The 21,866-nt window shown below is 40.6% G+C and overlaps 1 protein-coding gene across 1 annotated transcript in view; it reads left to right on the top strand.

Moving 5' to 3' along the window:
• Nucleotides 1–21,866, top strand: part of mast1a (microtubule associated serine/threonine kinase 1a) — a gene marked incomplete at both ends in the record, with an annotated part of 72,010 nt that overhangs the window by 38,609 nt on the left and 11,535 nt on the right. The window contains 12 exons of the mRNA XM_083909665.1: nt 2,059–2,225; nt 4,783–4,858; nt 7,247–7,456; nt 7,547–7,648; nt 14,282–14,414; nt 16,068–16,135; nt 16,259–16,332; nt 16,407–16,615; nt 18,300–18,438; nt 19,229–19,361; nt 20,784–20,949; nt 21,189–21,290. Coding sequence (XP_083765791.1) covers nt 2,059–2,225; nt 4,783–4,858; nt 7,247–7,456; nt 7,547–7,648; nt 14,282–14,414; nt 16,068–16,135; nt 16,259–16,332; nt 16,407–16,615; nt 18,300–18,438; nt 19,229–19,361; nt 20,784–20,949; nt 21,189–21,290 — 1,579 coding nt within the window. The remainder of the gene's footprint in view (nt 1–2,058; nt 2,226–4,782; nt 4,859–7,246; nt 7,457–7,546; nt 7,649–14,281; nt 14,415–16,067; nt 16,136–16,258; nt 16,333–16,406; nt 16,616–18,299; nt 18,439–19,228; nt 19,362–20,783; nt 20,950–21,188; nt 21,291–21,866) is intronic.

Genomic DNA, 21,866 nt, shown 5'->3' with positions numbered 1-21,866 from the left:
CATTTTAGATATACTTATAAATATGTCATAACACATAGAATAGCAAAGAAGTTATTCATTATAGCAGAAATGTGAAGTTTTAGTCATTAAGTGGAGCCTTATTGTGAAATTCTGACACAAATAATCATCTTACAAGGATCCAGATCTAAGTAGAACTGAAACAATTTGTCGATTAAGCTTTTTTTCATGATTATAACAAGATTTCGGATTGTTTTTGCTTCTTAAATGTGAATATTTTCTTCAAACTGAATCATTTCCAGGTTTGACAAACGCTGATCAACGGTTTTTAATATTTTCTGACATTTTTATGGACCAAGATATTCAGATGATGTCGACTTCATCTGCTGCTTTCACATCATCATCATCATCATCATCATCATCATCAGTTGTCGTTTTTTCTCATGGATTTTTTTAGAGCAGAAATCGTTGTGCGGCCATCGAACAGCCTCAGTGTCCAACAGGGAGAAATGTTTTCATTAAGACTGTAATTGATCCAGAATGTTTTCTCCTCCTGAGCCGGAAAAAAGACATTTGTTTAAGACTAAAAAAGTGCTGCTGTTTCCTCTGATGAAGAGTTTGTCAACGTCCTCTAAGTCTTAACTCTGGATCTTCTCCTCTGTTTCTTCACATCTTCATTTAACTTAGTTTCTTCTTTGTTCTACATGTTCCCAATGACACACACCTCAGAGGACACTTTCTTCTCTTCTCTTTTGTCTTCTCTTGTCTTCTCTTCTCTTTTGTCTTCTTCTCTTGTCTTCTCGTCTCGTCTCTTCTTTTGTCTTCTCATCTCGTCTTTTGTCTTCTCTTGTCTTCTCTTCTCGTCTCTTCTTTTGTCTTCTATTGTCTTCTCTTGTCTTCTCGTCTCGTCTCTTCTCTTGTCTTCTCATCTCTTCTTTTGTCTTCTCTTGTCTTCTCGTCTCTTCTCTAGTCATGTCTTCTCTTTTGTCTTCTTCTCTTGTCTTCTCGTCTCTTCTCTTGTCTTCTTGTCTTGTCTTCTCGTCTCTTCTCGTCTCGTCTCTTCTCTTTTGTCTTCTTCTCTTGTCTTCTGGTCTCTTCTCTTGTCTTCTTGTCTCGTCTCGTCTCTTCTCTTTTGTCTTCTTCTCGTCTCATCTCTTGTCTTCTCTCGTCTTCTCGTCTCTTCTCTCGTCTTCTCATCTCTTCTCTCGTCTTCTCTTGTCTTCTCGTACCTTCTCTCGTCTTCTCTCGTCTTCTCGTGTCTTCTCTCGTCTTCTCGTCTCATCTCTTGTCTTCTCTTGTCTTCTCTTGTCTTCTCTTGTCTTCTCGTACCTTCTCTCGTCTTCTCTCGTCTTCTCGTCTCTTCTCTCGTCTTCTCGTCTCATCTCTTGTCTTCTCTTGTCTTCTCTCGTCTTCTCGTCTCATCTCTTGTCTTCTCTTGTCTTCTCTTGTCTTCTCTTGTCTTCTCTTGTCTTCTCTTGTCTTCTCGTACCTTCTCTCGTCTTCTCTCGTCTTCTCGTCTCTTCTCTCGTCTTCTCGTCTCATCTCTTGTTTTCTCTTGTCTTCTCGTACCTTCTCTCGTCTTCTCTCGTCTTCTCTTGTCTTCTCGTCTCTTCTCTCGTCTTCTCGTCTCATCTCTTGTTTTCTCTTGTCTTCTCGTACCTTCTCTCGTCTTCTCTCGTCTTCTCTTGTCTTCTCGTCTCTTCTCTTGTCTTCTCGTACCTTCTCTCGTCTTCTCTTGTCTTCTCTTGTCCTCTCGTATCTTCTCTTGTCTCCTCTCCTCTTCTTGTCTCTTCTCGTCTCTTGTTTCCTCTTCTCTTCTCGTCTCATCTCTTCTCTTTTGTCTTCTTGTCTCGTATTCTCATCTTGTCTCTTCTCTTGTCTTCTAGTCTCGTCTTCTCTTCTCATCTCTTCTCTTGTCTTATTCTCTCGTCTCGTCTCTCCCTCGTCTCCACATCAATAAATCTGCTCTTTCCATTTGTTCTTTTTGATGTTTACTTTGTTATTGATGCTGCAGCTGAATCATATCAAACATTTTGTTTTGTTTTAACCTCGTCTCCTCCTCCTCTTCTTCTTCTTCTTCTTCTTCACGTCCGTCTGCAGTCGTCCAGCTCGTCTCAGGAGCGTCTTCACCAGCTTCCCTTCCAGCCCACCATGGACGAGCTGCACTTCCTGTCCAAGCACTTCGGCAGCACCGAGAGCATCACGGACGACGACGGCGGCGGCGGACGACGCTCGCCGCACGTCCGGCCTCGCTCTCGCAGTCTCAGGTGAGGAGAGAATCAAAAGATCACCCTGACAAAGGTCGAGATGAGGAGTGTGTGTGTGTGTGATCGTCATCGCAGTATCTCTGGTAACAGTGTTGATGTTGGTGATCTATTAGATCTAGCTCTGGAATTAAACAGAAAGTGTAATGATATATAATATATATTAATATAAAAAGCACCAGAAGAGATCTATAAGAGACAGTGTTTCATGTAAAATTAAATTTTTCTCAATTGTTTACACACAAATACTGGTACTTGAGACGAAATGACCACAACAGGTAACTCATGCACCAACTACAAGCACAATTCCTGCTTTACACTCAAATTGCAGTTCTAAAACACACTTTTTTCATAACACTACACACAATTCTCTGCATTTGGCACAATTTTCACGAGGAAAATCTTGTTTTGGAACACACTGTCATTCCTTAACATTGTTTTGAATTAGAGCTGCAACTAACGATTATTTTCGTAATCGATTAATCTGTCGATTATTTTCTCGATTAATCAATGAATGGTTTGGTCCATAAAATGTCAGAAAATGTTAAAAAACGTTGATCAGTGTTCGTCAAACCTGGAAATGACGATGTTCTTGAACGTCTTGTTTCGTCCACAAACCAAAATGATTCAGTTTTAATGATTTCTTTGTTTATGTGGAGCAAAAGAAACAAGAAAATATTTACATTTAAGAAGCTGAAACAATCAGAAATCTGGTTTTAATCATGAAAAAAGCTTCAAACCGATTATCGATTATCAAAATAGTTGACGATTAACTTAGTAATCGATTAATAATCGATTCATCGTTTCAGCTCTATTTTGAATGTAAAGTTTCATTTTGCAGGAGAATTGAGGGGTTTTGGCCATTGTGTGTGTGTTTTTGGATTTGTGTGTATAGTTCTGAGAGCATGAGGCATGTTTTCAGAAAATGTGTGTAAACAATCTAGAAAAACTGTAAAAATTAGAGCTTTCTAAAGAAGCGAAAGTGTGTGTGTGGATCACTTTAACGCTGAATCTACACCACTTTTATTCAAATCACATCCAAACAGACCGTAATTGATTACCTATCTACACCTGCTTTACCCTAAATTGATGAAGACGGATGCAGAGTTTGCTAAAGTACAGAATTGCGAGCGTCCAATCGGCTAAAGTGACGTGTAACAGTCTCAGAGGAAACAGATAGATGAGTTCATAGCGTCATATATTATTCTATAAGCTGATTAAATGGTTTTGTGTGGAGTAAAAATGATCTCAGTGTCCGTCTGTGTGACCCTCAGTGTTCAGAGCGTCTGCAGTGAAGCAGCAGCAGCAGCTTCTTTATTCACAGGAGTCTCTGGGGTCTGAGCTCCCTCCAAACATGCCCGTCATAATTAGAATAACCGTCTCCCGTCTGTGTGCAGCACAGTCTAACCACATGTGACACGCCACTTAGTCTGTGTCGTTAACTCCTTCCCCATCGCTGGCCTAGATAAAATCCTGTGGCTTCAGTAAACTGGACGTCTTTACGGTGCGTTCACTCATTATCAGAGTTTGTTCACAAGGTTTTGTCCCAACTTTGCTCACGATTATTATCGTAATCCATTAATCTGTCGATTATTTTCTGTCTCGTTTTGTCCACAAACCAGAATGATTCAGTTTTAATGATTTCTTTGTTTATGTGGAGCAAAGAAACAAAGAAAATATTTACATTTAAGAAGCTAAAACAATCAGAAATCTTGTTTTAATCGTGAAAAAAGCTAATCGACGATCAAAATAGTTGACGATTGATTTAGTAATCGATGAATAATCCAGCTCTAGACTTGTTATTGGTTGTGTTTGATTAACGTGGTAGAAAAAGGATGGATTTCTAACTCTCTTGATTAAGAGAAACAGATAAAATAAGCACCAGTTGCCACTTCACCTGAAAAAAGTTCTGTTTATCAGTGTTTTTGCAATCCAGTGCTTTTGAAAAGACATTTTTCACTTTCATTTGAAGCTCATTCATTCGAAGGCCGTGTCCTGTTTTTGAGAAACTCTGACACTGAGTCGGCAAAACTGAAAAGACTGTATTTATTTTATGATTAGGGGCAGAGGCAGGAGTTTAGCTTAAAACACCCGCCGTCCCATTCACTTTAGATTAACGTCTTTCTAGATCAAACTCTCAAGGATCTAAAGTCAGTTGTATTTGCTTTGTTTTGGTCAAACGTGTTGTGCTGTGTTCCTTTTGCTTTCTGACGTCTTCACCATCCTCGGCGTGCTGCCAGGAAGGTAAAAACCGCGTCCATTAGCGCAACAGAGGATGCTGAATTTTTAATTGCCCGATTAGCATAACACGTACAGAAGGGAACGGGCGCGGCGGGGACGCGGTGAATTATTCCTTTCGTGCAAGCGCGTGCGTGCGTGGAAAATGCAGAATTTCACGACTCTCCTGCCTCGACCAGCTGCCTCCCTTCAATCACTGTGTCACTCAACCCTGACGCCTTTCATTTCCCGAGTCAGTGCTGTAAATGACACTCCTGCTCTGTGTGCGTGTGTGTGTGTGTGTGTGTGTGCACACGTGTGTGTGTGTGTGTGTGTTCCTCAGCCCGGGGCGCTCTCCATCCTGCTATGACAATGAAATTGTGATGATGAACCACGTCTACAAGGAGCGCTTCCCTAAGGTCAGGCCTCACAAACAAACATGTGCATTTACACATACACATCAAACACACAAACACACAGACAGACAGTGACCTTCTTTTTAGCTGCACAAAGAGACTGCACTGCTTTAAGTATATAAGTGTGTTGCAGGCAGGTGTCGATGCCATCATCGTCACATCATCCTGTGCCCGTTCACAGCGATGCAGAGTCGGCGCTAACGAGTCTCCCTAAATACTACCGCACACTTTCTCCGACATCATTACGACGACGAGGAGAATCATCAGCAGCAGCAGTTTCGGCAAATGTTGGAAAAAGTGTCGAGTGGAACCTAATTCCCCGGGAATTCTCTCTCGCTTTATTTAGACTCCTTCACGTTCTGGAACATCTTCATTTGCACACACTTAAGTCACTTCATCTGTCTCCTACAGGTCGATGGATGAGATTTAAGACATTTAAGACATTTTGCAGACTGCAGAGCCAGCAACGTTTGTCCTCTTTTGCAAAAGCAGAGAGAAAGTTAAACGATGTCAAACATCAATATTCAGTGTTTATTTATGTGTCGTGTGTGTGTCTTGTTCTAATAATAATTTCCCGTAGGCTGCACAGACTGAAAGGTCTAATGCTGCCCTCCAGGTTCTTCTTTTTCATCTCCATACCTGCTTCTTTCTCTCCATCCTTTTCTTCTCCTTCTTTTAATCATTTCCAAGGTGTAATGCTACCCTCCACAATTCAAACATACGTTACATTTCTTTCCATCGCGGTTCAAAGGTCTTCAAAACTGTGGGGAGCAGCCGAGCAGCCTCGCTACAATGCTACAACATGCACTTACAAGACAAAGGAACACAAACCACAAACAGTTCATTTTTAAACAGAGTCTATGAGGACGAGGTCGAGGTCGCAAATGCTTGACTCGTGTGAATTATAGGACAAAATCTTCTCCAAAAAGCTTTAAATTGTGAACTTGTGAACGATAAATTGGCAGCAGAAAGAAGAAGAAAGTGGAGAGAAAGTTCTAATGAGTCTCACGCTGTTGTCTTTGATGTGTGTTCTATTTACCTTTGGCTGCCTTTGAAATTCTGGCTTCAGCCCATATTTGGACGTGCAACACAATTATAATTATAATGTGTTCTTCCTCTCACTCACTCACTCACTCAATCACCTCATCCCTCTACAAAGCTTTGTGGAGATGGGTTTTTATTTGTTTAGTTGTTTAATCGTCTTTGTTTGGAAACCTGAAAACAAATCCTGGTGAAAATGTAACCTCTGCCATGTCGGCAAAAAACAGGTATGTGCTGGCCTACCATAGACCACCATAGACTAGTATCATGATGCTTGTGGACCAGCATAGACCTCCATAGACTAGCATAGACCAGCATAGACTAGCATAGAACAGCATAGACCACCATAGACTAGAATAGACCAGCAAAGACCAGTATCATGATGATTGTGGACCAGCATAGCCCATCATAGACTAGCATAGACCACCATAGACCACCATAGACTAGTATAGACCACCATAGACCAGCAAAGACCAGTATCATGATGCTTGTGGACCAGCATAGACCACCATAGACTAGTATAGACCACCATAGACCAGCAAAGACCACCATAGACCAGCAAAGACCAGTATCATGATGCTTGTGGACCAGCTTAGTCCACCATACACTAGCATAGACCAGCATAGACTATCATAGACCAGCAAAGACCAGTATCATGATGCTTGTGGACCAGCATAGTCCACCATAGACTAGCATAGACCACCATAGACTATCATAGACCAGCAAAGACCAGTATCGCGATGCTTCTGGACCAGCATAGACCACCATACACTAATATAGACCAGCATAAACTAGCATAGCCCACCATAAACTAGCATAGCCCAACAAAGACTAGCATAGACCAGTATCATGATGCTTATGGACCAGCATAGACCACCATACACTAGCATAGACCACCATAGACCAGTATCATGATGCTTTTGGATCAGCATAGACCACCATATGCCACCATAGACCAGCAAATACCAGTATCATGATGCTTGTGGACCAGCATAGACCACCATAGACCAGCAAAGTCCAACATAGACCAACATAGACTAGCATAGACTAGCATAGACACCATAGACCAGCAAAGTCCAACATAGACCAACATAGACTAGCATAGACTAGCATAGACACCAAAGACCAGCATAGACCAGCATTATGCTGGACCAGCCCCCTACGCTTCCTCTACTTTCCGCTCATCTTCACAACCCAGAATTGGAAACTGTTCTCGAGGAAGAACCACTATTTTGGGTCCAGAGGACCAACTTTTCAACATTTGAACACGCTTACCACCAGAACCCTGATGTGAAAGGCCTATGATTGTGTGTGTTGACATCACTCTCTCACCCCTCTCCTGTCCACCAGGCCACAGCTCAGATGGAGGAGAGGCTGGCAGAGTTCATCCACATCTACTCCCCGGAGAGTGTCCTGCCGCTGGCTGACGGGGTCCTGAGCTTCATCCACCACCAGATCGCCGAGCTGTCCAGAGACTGCCTGGCCAAATCACGTGAGGGCCTTATTACCAGCATCTACTTCTGCGAACTGCAGGAGAACCTAGAGAAGCTGCTTCACGATGTAGGTGGTGGAGGTGGAAACGAGAACGAGAGTCTGCGAAGATCTCTGTGTCGCTTCGGCTCAAACCCAAACTCTGTTTGTCTCCACCAGGCCTACGAGCGCTCGGAGAGCTCAGAGCTCACCTTCGTCATCGAGCTGGTCAAGAAGCTCCTCATCATCATCTCTCGTCCCGCCAGGCTCCTCGAGTGTTTGGTGAGTGTAACAACGCTGCACCAAAACACACCGACATGGATCAAATACGCAGCATCAGTCGTGCGATTGTTTGTGTGCCGGGAGAGACGCCCTGGGTCAGTTCTTCAATGATAAAATGGCATTTGTGAATGTGAATGTGATGAAGTGAAGTGGGGGGGGGGGGGGCGGGGGGGTTTAGGCTGTCTGCTCGGCAATCTGAAGGATTGGAGGATGAAAGAAGAGGTTTTGCATGCGTGCACTTTTGAAATGCTAATCGAGCTGCAGGGAAAAGGGAAAGCTGTGCTGTTGACGCTGGAGGAGCTGCAGAAAAAGGAGGGAAAAACCTGTTTAAATATAAACTCATATACAATACACTGATAATAGAGTTATTGTGCATCATGCAATATGTTGCACATACACAAAGTGTAATTCATTCCCCATAGATAACAATAGTAAAGAGATTGTTTTTGTTTTGTACTGAGGACTCCAGAGAGAGCTTATGTACTATACAGTTGTTAAAGTGGACCTAGACAGGAAGTTCCAATTAAGGCTGTTTTTTAGTGTGTATCTGCGTCATTACCTTGTTTAAGAAGCCCTGAAGGTTCTAAACAAACAGTTCAGTCACTGCTGAGAACGCTGTGTTTTATTGTAATCTCAGGCTCAGCGAGATCTCTGAAAAAACCCGGTCCGGTTACGTAAACAGCGGTTCTCCTGAACAGCAGATCCTCCTGCTCCGGGCACTAGTCCGGGCACATCCAGGTTGCGTACATTGAACCGCAGAAGAAGAAGAATAACGTCCGTTGTGGAGGTGTTTCACGAGCGACAGTGTCTTCAGACTCTGGGTCAAAGGTCGTCAAAGGGACTGCGGCGGGGAGTCGTGAAGAAGCTATTTTTTAAACACTGTTAAAACAATGTTTTGATAATGAGGAGCAGTGCATCCACCGTTCCAGAGGGGGGAGCTGTGCTTCTGAGAGCGGGTGTGCTGAATATGTCACTTCTGGGTACTGGCCAATCACAAGACTCTGTCTTCTGGGTGAGAGAGTTGAGTCTGAAATATCGCGGCTGGGGAACAGCGTCAGAAAAGAGGATTTCTATCGGCTCGTTTACAGCAACTAGGAGGTTTTTGAGCATAAAAACAAGTTAATGTATGTAAGTAGACCTCCATAACTAACATATATGTGCAACAGGACCACTCTATGTGAGCTTTAAAGATGCTTTCATGGGTAAAAGTTGTATATTGACTTCTTTTGGAGCCACAACAATACTTGGGGAACAAGAATCCAGGTGATCCGTCTTTATCTGTTTCCTGTCAATTCACACAAAAAAACATCTCATAAGCCTGAAGACTCAGGGAGGATTTGTCATTCTCTAACAACATTTATAAAAATGAAGGATGACAAAGAGAAGAACGGCAGCAACCGAGTCTGAAAGAAAGTCCCTGATCATGAGCATCATGTCACACAGAGATCACAGGGTTTAGAGATCACATCAGAACCAAAGCAGGAGAAGTGGAAACACAGTAAGGCTGCAAATGTCAAGCTTTTACCTGAACCGATCCACAACAAACACACGTCTTTCCCCTTCATCCTGTCATGAAACACACAGCACGAGTGTGACATCTGTGACATGAAGAGCTTCTCGATAAGAAAACACAGAGTTTGATGACGTCGGGAAGCATGGAATCATGGGATCATTGTCTTCTTCTTCTTCATCGACTCATTTGTTTCCCCTGTGTTTTATGAGCAGAGCTTTGGCAGCAGACGACACACTGGTTAAAGGCGCCATGTGTAAGAATGTGGCCAAAAACAGTTACTACACTCAAATTCAAAACAACGAGGTCTTTTTAGGTTTCGTTTTCTGACGTAACTGGCAACCCGTGGTTGCTCGGCAGCTGAGACTCTACTGACTGCAATGATTGGTAGACGGCGGTAGGTGGCGCCAAAACATGATTTCAAAACGTAAACATGATTTGCAGTCTGCAAAATATTTGTTTTAATGCAAATATTTTGTCTGTACTGTTGTTGTTGGTGAGTTCAGTTTGTTATATGAACATTATTCCTGAGTCTCTGTGACATATTAGGAGGATTTTATGATTTATTACATAATGCACCTTTAAGTAGTTTAAGTAGTGAATATTTCCTTCCTTCCTGTTTTATAGGCGGTTTGCCCCAGTCGTTATAGCAGAGATGGTTAAAGTTAAAGTCTTGTACTTTTTTATGTAAAAATCTGACTCACGTTGGTCAAAAAAGCTGAATCACGGGAATTTAATTTAGTTTTTTCTTTTTATACTAATGTTTGGTCGGCATTCGCTTCATGTCAAATAAAATTCTTATACGCTATGATATATTGCATTTAACATGTGTAGCAATCCTTACTTTTTAAAAGAATAGCGATCGATGTCATTAATGTAATCGATCGGATCATGTAAATGAGACATTTGTAGAGCGACCGTCACATTATTACTAAGAGTTATTGAGTTGTTGTTGTTTTTTTCTTCCTGCGACTCAATTTGTTTCTGGCTTTTTTCATGTGGTTTTTAAAAATCTCAGCTATATCAACTCATGTTCTTGTAAAAAGAAGCTTTATTATATTATATTATATTTTAAAATCAGGCCCTGAATGCCCCTGGAGTACGATATGACCAACCTGGAGGATCACAGTGTGTTCGGTACGATGAACACCCAGAGGAGAGGGGATAATTCCTTCATTCCCTTTTTAATCAGTTCAGATCTTAACGGCAATTAACAAACTAAAGGTTAATAATGAACATCTAATAAAACGTCTCTTCTCCTTTAACCCTTTTTCTGCACTTGTGTTTACCGTGATCTCAGTCGTTGGTGTTACATAGTGAGTTTAACAGCATGTGTGCATGTATTGCTATTTCCTTCTCTTTCTTTCTTACGTTCTCTTTTTAAAAACTGCACACGTTTCCTGTATTTCCCCGATACGATAAAGTGATGGAGAAATAATTATAGTAAAGCAGCAAATCTAATTTGCACAGCACTGTATATTCTGCACGGAGTCACCTTCAGCAACATGAGATGTGGATGCATGAATGAATGAATGAATGCATGAATGAATGAATGAATGAATGCACGTCATGGTTTTTGATTATTCCGCTGCAGTAGAATGAGAATAACTTCAAAGAATTCTCCCCATTGTTCTTCTCAGCAGCAGCAGCACATGTACCATGTTGTAAATGGATGCATGCAACAACAATAACTCACCACAACTTACTCAGTCCTAACAAAGTGTCTGCAGCAGCAGCAGCACCTGGATATCAGCTCACTGATTCATGGCCCCCGTGTTCCATCATCGGTGAGCTTTTCCTCCTCCGAGTGCCCGTGGCTCATCTTTCTGTTGCCAAGGCGACCGTCGGACGAGGTCGATAGGGTCAGAGGGGACTTCAGATCCTCGTGGAACCTCAAACAAGCAGAGAAAATGTTGTCCGGGGGCCGAGGAGTTCATTTAGCATTCAAGGCAGTTGTGACTTCGTCTGATTTGGTGGGAAATGTCACGGCGTCGGAAGGCGTTAAGCGACACAAATACGACAGCCGGGTTAATGCTCCCTGGTTTCTCTGTGGTCTACGGGAGCAGATATGAGCGAGTATGGGGGAAGGAAGGAAGGAAGTAAGGAAATGATGGCGGCTGCCCCAGGCTCCACTTTCTCATCAAAATGTTATTCCAGCAGCAGGAATGAAAGTAAATCCCACAGGACGACACGAAACAGGCTGCTTCGCTGGAGCTGGAAATTCTTTTTTTCATGTTTTTCGAGAAAGCAATTTAAAGTTGTGAGGTGTATTAACACTGATTATGTTTGTGTGACAGGCCCACAGAGGTGTTTGTGCACTCACTTCCTGCAGGTTAAAGTACATTTTGGGTTTTGTCGTGCAGTTAATCAACATTCTTCCTCTGTTAGCTCTCATCACATCGCCCTGTTACTGCTAACGAGGAAGCTAGGAAGTCATAATCAATACAGTGATTGTATATAATCAATATAATGTAATATATTCTCTGTTAATATGTGCTATATTGCTATTATGCATACATATATACATTAGGAAATAACAATAAATAGAATCTTAGTAATAAATACTTGTCATTTCATTAGTAATCTAGTGTAATCTGTGCTCTTGACCCTCTGATTACAATCCCAATCCCTTTCCTCTTGACCACAGGCTGCCCCCTCCAAACTGGTACAGGCATTTTATTGTTTTCTGACATTTTATGGATAAAACAAATAATTAATTAGGTGGTATATAATGATTGCCACATCAGTGTATAGTTAGTTATAATATTGTTCCACTTGAGGAAGTGACATAAAAAAAAACTGATGTAAAAAAAACCTTGAAATTTCGAGTTTCCAGAAAAATTATGATTTTTTTTTAAGTCGTTTTTTTCCCCTCTTTTATTTAAAATCTCAAGATCTCGAGTTTCCAAAAATTATGAAAAAAATGTCAATTTTTTTTTAAACTCCAAAAAATTATAAAAATAAAAAAAATATATATTTTTTTTCAGTTTCAAAACCTCAAGTTTCCGAAAATTATGAAAAAAATAAATAAAATACATTTTCGTAAATGTTTTTGTCCGTTTTTGGACAGCTGATCTTCATCTTCATGATACTATCTTATTAAAATCTTCTTTAATATTCATATTTCATTGAAATGTGTTTACTTAATTGCTCCTTCTTTCAAATCAGATAACAAATTGAAAAGCAGAAGTGTCTGCGGCCACAAAGTTGTAAAAAAAAGCTGCTGAAATCTGAAATGCAAGATTCCTGGTGGAGCAGTGAAGAGGTTACAAAGACATGAAGGGAATCGTTGTGTAATAAATCGAAGTTTGCCAACGATGTTGTCTTGTTAGGCTTAATGAAGGCCTGGAAAGCACAGTGATGTTATGGGACAGTGTGAGTTGGATCTAAATGAGAGTCAGTGTGCACATAAATGACGTCCCTGTGGTGTAGAACACTCGCAGTCAGAGCACAAGTGTTTTTCTTACCGCTGTCTTACTTGTTCTCGGCTGTTAGTGCAAAGCAAAAGGCTCCATTTTCATTTGTCTTCATTACATTTTCCAATATGCACTCGACACAAACACATGCACCTAAGTCAAAGAAGAAGATGCTGAGTGTGTCGTCTGCATAAAGAGGCATTTACTGAAGTCCTGCTACTTCAAATGTTCTTTAAATGTGGAAAATATAGAGGTGAGGAAATTGTCCCTTGGAGAACTCCATAGCTTTATATTATATTATAGTATTGTTCACCCCTATATAATAGTATTATTATATTATACAGACATCCGCTTTACTGAAAATCAGGGTCAAATAAAGGGACAAATCTTTAATTTTCTAATCCCGTATCTATGGCGCCCCCAAAGGGACATGAGAAAGAAAAAAACTGATGAAAAAAACCCTTGAAATTTCGAGTTTCAAAGTCGAGATCACGAGTTTCCAAGAAATAATGTTTTTTTTCCCTGCAATTTTTTTTATAAATTTTTTGAAATCTCGAGTTTCAAAGTCGAGATCTGGAGTTTCCAAGAATTCTTAAAAAAAAAAAAAAATAACATTTCCGTCAATTTTTATTTGTCAATTTTTTGAAATCTCGAATTTCAAATTAGAGATCTCGAGTTTCCAAAAAAATGTGTTGGAAATTTTTTTTGATGAAAAAAAAACCTTGAAATTTCGAGTTTCAAAGTCGAGATCACGAGTTTGAAAAAAATTATGATTTTTTTTTTCTGCAATTTTTTTTGTTAATTTTTTGAAATCTCGAGTTTCAAAGTCGAGATTTGGAGTTTCCAAAAATTATGAAAAAGAAAAAAAAAAAAAAACATTTCCGTCAATTTTTTTTGTCAATTTTTTTGAACTCTCGAATTTCAAATTAGAGATATCGAGTTTCCAAAAAAATATGATTTTTTGTTTTCGTAAAAATTTTTTGTTGTCATTTTGTTGAAATCTCGAGTCGAGATCTCAAGTTTCCAAAAAATTTTGATTTTTTTTTTCTGCAATTTAGTTTTTGTCAATTTTTTTAAATCTCGAGTTTCAAAATCTAGATCTCGAGTTTCCAAAAAAGTATGATTTTTTTTTTTGCCAATTTTTTTCACATAATTTTTTGAAATCTCGAGTTTCAAAGTCGAGATCTGGAGTTTCCAAAAAAATATGAAATTTTTTTCTGTCATTTTTTTTTGAAATCTTGAGTTTCAAAGTCGAGATCTCGAGTTTCCAAAAAATTATGGAAAAAAAAATTTTTTCAAATTTTTTTTACATCATTTTTTTGAAATCTCGAGTTTCAAAGTCGAGATCTGGATTTTCCAAAAAATTATGAATTTTTTTTTCCGTCTTTTTTTTTAAGAAAAACATTTAAAAAACATTTTTTAGTCTTTTTCTTTTCTCTCATATCACTTCGGGGCCACCGTACGTATCAAACACCGCAGCAGTAGAAAGTTGATTTTCTATTGTTTTTATTATGTGCTGATGTCTCCCTGACTGCTCGTCAAAGTAATCAGCAGTAATAATAATCATTTCACTACACTGTGTTCCTGCTTTCACTTTTGTTTTTTTATTGTAGAACCACATCTTTCTCTGGCGCTGTTTGAGCTTTAAGTTGCCTTTAACTATAGTTCTCTGTGTCTCTTCATGTTTTCTTTCCTCTAAAATAACAGGAGTTCAACCCAGAGGAGTTTTACCATTTGCTGGAGGCGGCGGAGGATCACGCCAAGGAGGGACAGCTGATGAAGGCGGACATCCCTCGGTACATCATCAGCCAGCTGGGGCTCACCAGAGACCCTCTGGAAGGTGAGGGGATCTCTTCACAGAGTATAAATAATATTACATCAAATCTGCTCATACAGACGCAGCAGAATCACTCCACGTTTCTCCTCTGCAGCTTCAGAAGCTCAGGACCTTGTTGCTATTGTGTCGGTGTCTGAGTCATAACTCAGTCAGATATAAACACAGAGAGCACATTCAGTGTGACATACACAAGGATATAATTATCTCTCTGTGTGTCAATCACACAGAAATCTACAGATTTATGGGCTTTTCACAGCCTCGCAGCTTATGTTAATGTACTCATATTATTATTCATTTACTTTACCTGTTCAAACACAAAGGCTCTAAAGGAATGAGCCAAGGTTCTGTTTATACACTGACATTTACCCTGTTATATTGAAACATCCTCACACAGTAAAGCAGTGAAACTACATACATTTAAAATAGTGTGAAACGATCGATCAGCTTCACTGGATCTTTACTGAGACGTAGAGTCTGAAAATGCTTGTTGATGCTGCAGGAAATGGCTTTTTTAAAATAAACATCTGCAGTTTTATTTTTGAATTCACAAAATATGGACCTCTTTTTATTTTTGCACATTCATTTTCATACTTACATCTTTTTACAACTCTCATTCCTTTTCTTATTTCCTCCCTGGAACTTTGTATACGGTCCTCATGTCCGTTAAAGCGGACCTAGACCAGAAGTTCAAATTAACGCTGTTTTTTAGTGTGTATCTGCGTCATTACCTTGTTTACGAAGCCCTGAAGGTTCTAAACAAACGGTTCAGCCACTGCTGAGAACGCTGTGTTTTATTGTAATCTCGGGCTCAGCGAGATCTCTGAAAAAACCCAGTCCGGTTACGTAAACAGCGGTTCTCCTGAACAGCAGATCCTCCTGCTCCGGGCACTAGTCCGGGCACGTACGGTTGCGTACATTGAACCGCAGAAGAAGAAGAATAACGTCCGTTGTGGAGGTGTTTCACGAGCGACAGTGTCTTCTGACTCTGGGTCTGACTCCGGGTCAAAGGTCGTCAAAGGGACTGAGGCGGGGAGTCGTGAAGAAGCTATTTTTAAACACTGTTAAAACAATGTTTTGATAATGAGGAGCAGTGCATCCACCGTTCCAGAGGGGGGAGCTGTGCTTCTGAGAGCGGGCGTGCTGAATATGTCACTTCTGGGTACTGGCCAATCACAAGACAGTTGGGAAGGCTCTACGCTGGCTGGCCAATCACAACACACCCTGTCTTCTGGGGGTGAGAGTTGAGTCTCAAATATCGCGGCTGGGAAACAGCGTCAGAAAAGAGGATTTCTATCGGCTCGTTTACAGCAACTAGGAGGTTTTTGAGCATAAAAACAAGTTAATGTATGTAAGTAGACCTCCATAACTAACATATATGTGCAACAGGACCACTCTATGTGAGCTTTAATATCGACAAATGACTCGTGTGCAAGGACATTGAAAACTAACGCCGATCAAGGAGGAAGGAAGTAAAGCTGTGAGTTGTGAGCAGAGTCAAGAATACTGTAAATGAAGAACTCGCTTTTAATGCTAATGCTACTTTTTATTTCTCCGATCTGTTGCAGAAAAGCGCTTTAATTAAATCCGAGCGTCTTCTCACATCAGTGTGGAGACGCTCAGTGTTAGAATCTCACATCAGTTATTTTGTCTTTCCAGAAATTGTGAGTCTCGACAGCTACGACAGCGAGGGTCCACACACCCCGGAGACCGATGACTCGGCGGAGGTGAGAAACCGAATAGGTCTTTGTTTTTTACGTAGATTATTCAAACACAAACACAACGCTTTCACGTTCACTCGGATCTAAACGATGAGTTTAACGTGTCGGTGGGGGGGGGGGTTTCACCAGGGAAAGGGCAGAGCCCTCAATCCGTGCGAAGAAGACTTCCAGACCATCAAACTGATCAGCAACGGAGCTTATGGGTAAACATTAACACATCATAGATCTTTAATGCAAACGTAATGACATCAAACTGAGTCTGACTCCTCTGTTCCAGCGCCGTCTACCTGGTGCGGCACAGGGAGACGCGTCAGCGCTTCGCCATGAAGAAGATCAACAAGCAGAACACGATCCTGAGGAACCAGATCCAGCAGGCGTTCGTGGAGCGGGACATCCTCACCTTTGCGGAGAACCCCTTCGTCGTGTCCATGTTCTGCTCCTTTGAGACGCGGCGGCACCTCTGCATGGTCATGGAGTACGTGGAGGGTAAGTAAGGGACCAAGGTTTGCTTTGCAGCGAAGCTTAAAGGTGCATTATGTAATAAATCATAAAATCCTCCTAATGTGTCACAGAGACTCAGGAATAATGTTCATATAACAAACTGAACTCACCAACAACAACAGTACAGACAAAATATTTGCATTAAAAAAAATATTTTGCAGACTGCAAATCATGTTTATGTTTTGAAATCATGTTTTGGCGTCATGTGGCGCCACCTACCGCCGTCTACCAATCATTGCAGTCAGTAGAGTCTCAGCTGCCGAGAAACCACGGGTTGCCAGTTACGTCAGAAAATGAAACCTAAAAAGACCTTGGTATTTTGAATTTGAATGTAGTACCTGTTTTTGGCCTCATTCTTACATATGGCGCCTTTAAGACAAGACTTCTGATTGTTTTAGATGTAGATCTTAAATCTGAATATTTTCTTTGTTTCTTTGCTCCACATAACAAAGAAATAATTTTTTAAAAAACACTAACAAACAACAAAACAACACACAAACACTGATCAACGTTTTCTTTTGGTCTTTTTTAAATATTTTGCAGACTGCAAATCATGTTTATGTTTTGAAATCATGTTTATGTTTTGAAATCATGTTTTGGCGTCATGTGGCGCCACCTACCGCCGTCTACCAATCATTGCAGTCAGTAGAGTCTCTGTTGCCCAGCAACCACGGGTTGCCAGTTACGTCAGAAAACGAAACCTAAAAGACCTCGGTATTTTGAATTCAAATGTAGTAACCGTTTTTGGCCACATTCTTACATATGGCGCCTTTAAGACAAGATTTCTGATTGTTTTAGCTTCTTAAATGTGAATATTTTCTTTGTTTCTTTGCTCCACATAACAAAGAAATTATTTTTTAAAAAACACTAACAAACAACAAAACAACACACAAACACTGATCAACGTTTTCTTTTGGTCTTTTTTAAATATTTTGCAGACTGCAAATCATGTTTATGTTTTGAAATCATGTTTTGGCGTCATGTGGCGCCACCTACCGCCGTCTACCAATCATTGCAGTCAGTAGAGTCTCAGCTGCCGAGCAACCACGGGTTGCCAGTTACGTCAGAAAACTAAACCTAAAAGACCTCTGTGTTTTGAATTTTAATGTAGTAACTGTTTTTGGCCACATTCTTACATATGGCGCCTTTAAGACAAGACTTCTGATTGTTTTAGATGTAGATCTTAAATCTGAATATTTTCTTTGTTTCTTTGCTCCACATAACAAAGAAATTATTTTTAAAAAAACACTAACAAACAACAAAACAACACACACACACACTGATCAACGTTTTCTTTTGGTCTTTTTTAAAACATTTCTGACGTTTTATGGACCAAACGATTCATCGATTAATCGACAAAATAATCTACAGATTAATCGGGATTAGCCGCAGCTCACGGGTTGCCAGTTACGTCCAAAAACGAAACCTTAAAGACCTCGGTATTTTTGAATTTGAATGTAGTAACCGTTTTTGGCCACATTCTTACATATGGCGCCTTTAACTCAAATCATCTTTTATGACGTTTCTGTCAAGGTTCTTCTGCTCAGGCCGACGAATCTCAGGCTTGTATTTCTTCAAAAGTGCAGCTTAAATAAATAAAATAACAACACGGCGTTTGTGTGTTTGTGTGTTTGTGTGTTTGTGTGTTTGTGTGTTTGTGTGTTTGTAGGCGGCGACTGTGCCACTCTGTTGAAGAACATCGGAGCTCTGCCCGTGGAGCTTGCGAGGATGTACTTTGCAGAGACGGTTTTAGCCCTGGAGTATCTGCACAACTATGGCATCGTCCACAGAGACCTGAAACCTGACAAGTGAGTGACAACAGCTCTGCTTTTAGTCGTTTTTAGCGATTTAGTCTCATTTAAAAGGGCAGAACCTTGATATTAGGAGTCACTCAGAGCTCTTAGAAGTGTTTTCCGGCTCATTGTTTTGGTTTTACTGCTTCAGAACTTCATTTAGGTTAGAGGTTTTAGCAAAATAAAAGACACAGATGAGCACAATGCTACATGACAAGCACCAAAACATAGACAATTCAGGCAAATGTTAAATATATGATACCATTTAACAGCCTAAGTTCACTGTAAGTTTTCTTCTTCATTATTTTTATTTTTATTTTGAAATTTTTTGTTCCCAAATTCCTAATTTTCAGTAATTTCCAGTCATTTTGGAGCATTTTTATATTTGTCCCCTCATGATGCTTTTCTTTCATTTTGTTAGACATGACGCAGTTTAAAATAAAAGAACACCACTCATATTTGTTTTGATATATTTTGATATATATATATATTGAAGTACTTTTTATTGGGTGTATTTATTATCTCTTATTATAGAATTTGAGCGATAGTGTTCTAGGGTTAACAGATTCATAGTTGATAAATGGTCTAAAATGACGATTTAATGATATGTGTATCCGTGTTGGACACAAAAATATGGTGTTGTCTCATGCATAATATTAATATGATGATAATTGAGCTTTAAAAAGACGGTTTTCTTGTCGAGGAGAACGTACTCTTTAGTCTTAAAACCATCATCAAATAGGAAACAATAACCACACACACTGAAACAATTGAAATAAACTGTGTTTTCTCTCTCTCTTTATAGTCTCCTGATCACCTCCATGGGTCACATCAAGCTCACAGACTTTGGCTTGTCCAAGATCGGCCTCATGAGTCTGACCACCAACCTTTACGAGGGACACATTGAGAAAGACGCCCGAGAGTTCCTGGACAAGCAGGTAGATCGTCATACGAGTAATGAGGATGTGTGTCTGTTTATGTGATGTTACTGTGATGTCACCTCATTATCTGAGTGATTATTTCATGTCAATGAGTCAGAAAATGCAGCTTAAATTAAACGTAGGATCAAGTTTTTAGGGTCGAGGTCCAACAAAAACTTGAGAAAAATGCATCCATTACATGTGAAATCGATCAGGTAGAAAATCAATGGACAGACGGATAAAACAGAAGGACATTTATTATTTATTATTTATTATTTATTATTTATTATTAGGCTTCTCAGAGTGGTCATGTCGCGGCTGCAGAAGAAGACGACAGCTGCCGTTACCAGCAGCTTTTTAGTTTTCTGAAGTCATGCATGTCAGTCTGCTCAGTCACCTTGGTAAAATGGATGCTCTCTGAATAAAGACACAGCGTTATCCTGGATTTCCGCTGGACGCGTTACAGCCGCGGCGCGGTCGCCGTCGCAAATCGCTTCCATTCTAATCAATGAGAGCATTTCCAGCGTCCCAGAAGCGGCTCGACGCGCCGCAGCGATATCGATAGGAATCAGTTCTATTTTTTGCCGTTGCCGCTGCTGAACCTCGTAAATTCCAACAGAGCAGATCGCACCAGACAGGAAGTGCGACACAGACTCAAAGTAAAACATTTCCGCCCCCCTTTCAAAATAAAACACAATACGCAGGTCATACAGCCTGTCACAACTTCACATCAACATTACGTCGTGACCGGTGCTGCCAGGTCAACAGTCAATTAATCAGAGCGTCTCTGAGAGTCATAATGTACGACGACAGACTGATTGTTGAAGTGGAGAAACATAAAATCATTTATGACACCAGATCAACAGTTCTTCCACGTCGGAGAATGAAAAGAAGCCGTGTTGTTGTTGTTGTTTCCTTTATACACACAGTCTATCGCGGGATCTCGCGAACTCGCGTCCGTTAAAAGATTAGCGCGCGATCTTCCGTTAATACCGCTGGCTCCCAAGGCATGACTAACAACAACATATAAGACTAGAGTATGTGCAAGTAGGTATAAATATATACAACTACAAAGTGCAACAAGCCGAGAGCCGCTGCGTGTGCCCGCGCCGCCATCTTTAAAGATATATATATATTTTTATATTTTCACATACTTTTTAATTACAAGGTTTTTCCATGTTATTTCATTTCATTCATTTTAAACTCATACATTTTTCGTTGGTGTCACATTGTTTGTAACATAATGGTGATGAACACTGGTTGGAAGGAAGGGCCCCCCTGGGAAGGTTTGCTTAGGGCCCCTACAGACTCTAGAATCGCCTCTGGGTGATGGAATTATAATCCACGGCTGCAGGTCTGAATAAGCCTCTTAGTTGTGTTTGACGACTCGATCCTTTCAAGAATATATTCAAGTTCTTGATCTCATTCTTGTCCTCACAGGTATGTGGTACTCCAGAGTACATCGCTCCGGAGGTGATTCTCCGTCAGGGCTACGGGAAGCCAGTGGACTGGTGGGCCATGGGCATCATCCTCTACGAGTTCCTGCTGGGCTGCGTGCCGTTCTTTGGAGACACTCCCGAGGAGCTGTTTGGACAGGTCATCACAGGTCAGGACACTTTAGTCTGACATTGAACACAGCTCAAATAACACACGGCCTCCACCGAAAAAGACCAGCCAGTCGATCTGAGTCTGGATCCAAAGGAGTGTTGGGTTCTTCCTCGGGTGATTCCTAACCCCTGTGGAACATCTCATGGAAATCAGAAGTGTTTATAACGAACAAACAGCAATGGAAACGTTGCCCCCTCTGTGGTGACGGTGATTATGGTCTTTGTTCGTCTCTGTTAGATAACGTGGTTTGGCCTGAAGGTGACGACGCGCTGCCTGCAGACGCCCAGGCTCTCATATCTGCTCTGCTGCAGACCAACCCTCTCATGAGGTTGGGCACAGGTACGAAAAAACTTCTGCACTTACTTATAACATCAGACCATCTGCTGCAACTAACTACTGCAGAAGGAGGATCTGAAGAGTGTAAAGATGAATATTATGTGCTTATTTGTAGTCTAATAGGCTGTTAAATTACTGTTTTCCTTTGGTTGAGTTATTTACTGGACTAGAATTTGTGGATTCGAGGAGTTTGGCTCCATTTCCTGCTGCTGCTGTGCTACGTTAACTTTTATCACCGTGTCTTAAAGGCGCCATATGTAAGAATGTGGCCAAAAACAGTTACTACATTCAAATTCAAAATACCGAGGTCTTTTAGGTTTTGTTTTCTGACGTAACTGGCAACCCGTGGTCGCTCGGCAGCTGAGACTCTACTGACTGCAGTGATTGGTAGACGGCGGTAGGTGGCGCCACATGACGCCAAAACATGATTTGCAGTCTGCAAAATATTTTTTTTTTAATGCAAATATTTTGTCTGTACTGTTGTTGTTGGTGAGTTCAGTTTGTTATATGAACATTATTCCTGAGTCTCTGTGACATATTAGGAGGATTTTATGATTTATTACATAATGCACCTTTAAC

The sequence above is a fragment of the Microchirus variegatus genome (assembly GCF_963457635.1).
Source record: "Microchirus variegatus genome assembly, chromosome: 23".
Taxonomy (NCBI): domain Eukaryota; kingdom Metazoa; phylum Chordata; class Actinopteri; order Pleuronectiformes; family Soleidae; genus Microchirus; species Microchirus variegatus.
This window is presented reverse-complemented; position numbering and strand designations above follow the sequence as displayed.